Genomic DNA, 5,195 nt, shown 5'->3' with positions numbered 1-5,195 from the left:
CTGTTGCAGTTGTCACTGTAATTTAGCTGGCCTGGACTAGGCTTGAACCCGCTAGCCTCAGTACATGTGGCTGGTGCTGTAACCAGTGCCGAGCCAGAAGTCTTATTTCTAATAGCCAAAGATGAGGCTCAGCCAAGAGTCCTTCAGTGGCTGAAACAGTCACATAGACTGTGGTAAATATATATAATGGAATAGTACCCAGCAGTTATCAAAGGGAACCAATTATTGATACACACAACTATGTGGGTGACTTTCCAGAGAGTTATGCCAAAGAAAAAAAGCCAATCTTGAAAGTTTTCTGTATGGGCTGACTTTTGTGCCATCCTTGAAATGGCAAAAATTATAGAAATGAGGACCATACTAGTGGTTGCCAGGGGTGAGGGATGAGGAGGTAGAAGGGGGAGGTATTGAAGAAAGGTAGGTGTTGTTAGGGAAGAGTAACAAGAGAGATGTGTGGAGATGGAAACTGTTCAGCATTTTGTAGTTTCGTTAGGTCCACGGAACTACGTACATGATAACATTTCATGGATCTAATAGCAGGCATTCGTGTGCGGGCACACACGCATACACCATGGAGTTTCAGTAAAACTGAAGCAGTCTGAACATGGGCAGTTATTAATGTCAGGATCCAGATTGTGACACTGTATTATAGTTCTGAAAGATGTCACCTTTGGAAGAAGGTGAGGAGAGGGCACACGGAATCTCTCTGTATTCTTCTGTCTGTATGTGAATTTGTAATTGTCTCAAAGTAAAAAGTTGAATAAGAAAAATTGAGACAGTTTTCAGAACCAGAATGATCAGAATTCATCTCATCAGTGTTCTGGGGAGTTTATGCAACCAGTGTTTGCTGAAAATTGGGAGCCGACTCCCCCCAGGAGGAAGGCTGGGAGTGTGAGCAGAGCAGTCCGCAACTAGAAGGGACACGACGGGGGGTGCTCGTGGTCTTTCTCCTTGTTAAAGCTTGACAGTGTCTCTTTGGACCACAGAACTCAGAAAACAAGCACAGTGCCTTCTTTCAGACTAGGAGCAGAGAGCAGAAATTGGTGGTGGGACATAGCACTGCCACCCGTGGTCCCAGGGTGGGGCTGGGTGTAGCCTCTGGTCCTACAGCCTCAGTTGTGGCCTGGCCAAGTGGGGAGTTCTGCTTAGCTGGGTGGGATGCAGCCCCCTGTGTATGCCCTTAGCAGGCAGGCTGGAGACATCAGGCCAGGCTTGTTCGTCAGCCCCCATGACAGGGGACAGGTGGTGGCCACGGTCTGAGTCTTGGTGACTTGGCTGATTTGGGGAAGCCTTGCTTTCTTGAAAGTGTGTGCTAGAACTGTGACATCCTTGTGAAGACTTGCTGCATGATGGTTCTGTTTTCTTTGAAGTTGTAGGACCGTCCCATCTTGACAGCAACATTGAAGATCCAGAGATTGTCGCTAACCCACCGGACATTTGCCAAGTTGTAGAGGTGACCACGGAGAGTGATGAGCAGCCGGTCAGCATGAGTGAGCTCTACCCTCTGCAGATCTCCCCCGTGTCTTCCTACGCAGGTTAGTGGGCTGCAGGGAAGCTCAGGGTCTGACCAGAGAACAGTCCAAGGGTCCGGGGTCACCCATGTCACCCCACCACAGACAGTCTCTCCTCTGTCCTAGGGATTATTCCTGATGGAATTATTCTTGACTTAACTTTCCTGACCGACGTCTTCTTGGATGCTTTTCTTTCCGTTAGAAGATGTGGTCACAAGCATCTGTTCACTCTGTCGCCCATCACGTTTGTGTGTGTGACTAACAGATAAAAAGATTTTCTTTGGGGTAGTGGCCGATCAGAATCTAGTTTATTTGCACAAATCATCAGAAAAGTGGCAGGATGTGTGAAGGGAATCTCAGTTGGACCAGGCCAGATAGGACCTTCGATGTCACCTCTTCAGGGACCTTCCCATTTGGAAGGGAAGAGCTTGCTCAGGGTCACACAGCCAGTAAGTGATGAGGAATTCAACTTAACCTTTAGCCCCTGAGCTTTTTGCTCAGTTCGGCCATTCTGCTAAGATTACTGGTCACTTCTGCATATTTCCCCCTTCTTTCTCTACTTAGCACAGCATGACATTGGGCCTGGGGATGGAGCCCATTTCAAATTCCCCAAGAAACTGGCAACATGAGTGTTGCAGGGATTGGGCCAGACAGAGTTGCAGGAAGGAGAAGCAGATTCAGGTGGTTGTTCTGTCCTCACAGGGGGAAATAACGGCTCATTTCTTCACTGACCTTTGTTTTATATGGTCTTGCTCATCATCCTCATTTAATTTTGGGGAACTCAGTCATAAGTAGGAAGTATAAATTCTGAGTCAGGATTATTTCTTGCAGATATTAAAAATAAGAAGCAGAGGTGCTATCACAGGAAACCACAGCACTGGCAAGTGCCTTGGGGATTCTTCCCCGTTGTTCTTTACACGCTGTGTCCTCCAGCCAGGGTGCTACCCAGCAACTAGCCCAGAACCAGCATGAGAAGTGGGGTCAGGGCTCGGCGCTTGTGGCTCAAGCAGCTAAGGCGCCAGCCCCATACACCTAAGGTGGCAGGTTCGAATCCAGCCCGGCCTGCCAAACAACAATGACGGCTGCCACCAAAAAAATAGCTAGGTGTTGTGGCAGGCGCCTGTGGTCCCAGCTACTTGGGAGGCTGAGGCAGGAGACTTGCTTGAGCCCAGGAATTGGAGGTTGCTGTGAGCTGTGATGCTCCAGCACTCTACGCAGGGGAACAACTTGAGGTTCTGTCTCAAAAAAAAAAAGAGAAGTAGGGTCAGCTCTAATGACTACTTGTTTATGTCAGCCACTCTGCCTAACCTCATGTTTCCCAAATGCCAACTTTTTTTTATTAATTTTTTTAAAATCATGGTAAAATACATGTAGCCTAAAATTTATCACTTGAGCAATTTTTAAGGGTACAGATCAGTGGCATAAAAGTATATTCACTCTGAGCAGCCATCACTGGCATTGATCTCCAGAGGTTTTTTTTTTTAATCTCACAAAACTGAAACTCTGTACTTACAAATGCTTTCTTTTTTTTTTTTTCTTTTTTTTAAATTTTTTGAGACAGAGTTTCACTCTGTCACCCTGTGTAGAATGCTGTGGCATCATAGCTCACAGCAACCTCAAACTCCTGGGCTCAAGTGGCCCTCCTGCCTCAGCCTCCCAAGTAGCTGGGACTACAGGCACCCACCACCACACCCACCTAATTTTTCTATTCTTAGTAGAGACGGGGTCTCATTCTTACTCTGGCTGGTCTGGAACTCCTGAGTTCAAGTGATCCACCCACCTCGGGTTCCCAGAGTGCTGGGATCACAGGTGCGAGCCACTGCACCCAGCCTAAATACTGACTTTTCATTTTTCTCCTCCACCCAGCCCCTGACAACTACTTATTTACTTTCTGTTTCTGTGAATCTGGCTGTTCTCGTATGTGTGGAATCACACAGGATTTGTCCTTTTGTGACTGGCATATTTCACTTACACAAGTTCTTCGCTTGCTTTTCTGATAGCAGTGCAAGAAGGCTGAGAGCCAAGCTTGGCCACAGGAAGCTGTGATCTGTCAAATAGGAGGAGCTTCTCAGTTACTCATCAAACATACTTTGAACTCCTCGATGTGCCGATCACTTTCTGATCTTTGCCAGTCCCCAGTAACAGAAACTCCCATCTATTGCATGGTTTTTGTGCCCTGGGGGTCATCACAAGAGTAACTCTGTCAGCCTGGGCACTGTCATTACCCGCCTTCTTTAATTAATTAATTAATCAATTTTGAGGCAGAGTCTCACTTTGTCACCCTCGGTAGGGTGCCATGGTGTCAAAACTCACAGCAACCTTAAACTCATGGGCTCAAGCGATCCTCCTGCCTTAGCCTCCCAAGTATCTGGGACTACAGGTGTGAGCCACCATGCCTGGCCATTATCCCCTCTTTTAAAATGGAGAATTTAAGGCTGATGGGTCGAAGCAGGGTGTCCAGGGACAGAGGACTTGTAGCACAGCTAAAGCCCACCTGTGGCCGATTGCCCCCTGCCAGCTCCAGGAGGCTCTGCCCTTTAGGGCACATCCGCGTCCCATGACCTCATTTGATTTTCATGAGGACCCATCAGAGGAGGCAGAGCAAAATGTTTATGCTTTATTTTAACAGTGGAGTTAACCAAAGCATGAAACACTAAGCCACTTAGCTTATAGCTATGTGATTCTGGCTGACTATGTGCCACTTCATGTGATTTTTTTTGCTTTTTTTTTTTTTTAAGGGGGTGGGAACTTTAGAATAGACGCTCGTGTTCATCAGTTGAATAAGACTTTTCTGAAATCTTGGGGATTCTAGAAAGACCTCTTCTTGCCATTCTTCCAGCAGTGACGTTCACTTTAGCAGAAGAATCTTGGGAACAGCCAATCGTGCAGAGAGAAATGAAAATTTCAGTACCCTCTTCAAGACATTTATTTGCATAGACTTGAAAAGGATTTTAGTGTCAGGTTGACAAGCAGCAGGGAGTTTTGTTCTAGAGCCTGGCTTCTCAGCCTGGCCTTTGCTTCTTCTCACTGTTTTTGTTGTCTCAATTCTCCAGGACCTTTTGGAAGCAGGCCTAGTGCATGGAGCCAAAGTATGCCGTCACTGCTGCTTTCCTAGAGCTTGCAGACGTGTAAGGAGTTTGTCTGTGACTGGTGTGGCTAAAGCAAGTTTTTCAGTCACGGATTTTATAACATTCTGCCGGGAAAGGCAGCTTTCTGGTTGTACAACCAATGACAATTAAGCTTGAGAACTCTTATCAGAAAAAGTGCTACATGACCCCATTGTTGAAAATCACTACAGTCTCCTTCAAAGTTCTCCCCTTCAGAAGCTACACACCAATGACAATGCCTAGTCCACCCTTCAAAGAAATTTTGGAACTCTTTTTCTGGAATGGCCATCAGAGCTATCCTTGGATGGCACACAAAAGCAAGCCACAATAATGAACGCCACTCAGTAAGATTGCACACGTCGCCACGCACACAGCGGTGAGACACTGATATTCCAGAGTTATGAAACCTTACCAAGCTGTTTGCATAGTGCTGCCAACATAGCTGCTTATAAGTTTTTTAACTTAATTATCAGACCTTTGTCTGATAACAGCCATTCCAGATAAGAAGTTCCGGAATTGCTCTGAAGGGTGAACTAGGTGCTGGTGTTGGTGCAGAGCTTCCCCAGGGGAGGACCTC

General features: G+C 46.6%; 1 protein-coding gene across 2 annotated transcripts in view; it reads left to right on the top strand.

Annotated features, from left to right (window-relative positions):
• Positions 1–5,195, top strand: part of IRF2 (interferon regulatory factor 2) — a 93,727-nt gene that overhangs the window by 80,069 nt on the left and 8,463 nt on the right. For both annotated transcript variants that reach the window (XM_003792787.2, XM_012806987.2), the window contains exon 7: positions 1,371–1,535. In XM_003792787.2, the coding sequence (XP_003792835.1) occupies positions 1,371–1,535 (165 nt within the window). The remainder of the gene's footprint in view (positions 1–1,370; positions 1,536–5,195) is intronic.

Source organism: Otolemur garnettii, unplaced genomic scaffold (assembly GCF_000181295.1).
Source record: "Otolemur garnettii isolate 467f Iridium unplaced genomic scaffold, OtoGar3 scaffold00061, whole genome shotgun sequence".
Taxonomy (NCBI): Eukaryota; Metazoa; Chordata; class Mammalia; order Primates; family Galagidae; genus Otolemur; species Otolemur garnettii.
Note: the sequence above shows the minus strand (reverse complement) of the source record. Positions and strands in the feature narration are given on the sequence as shown.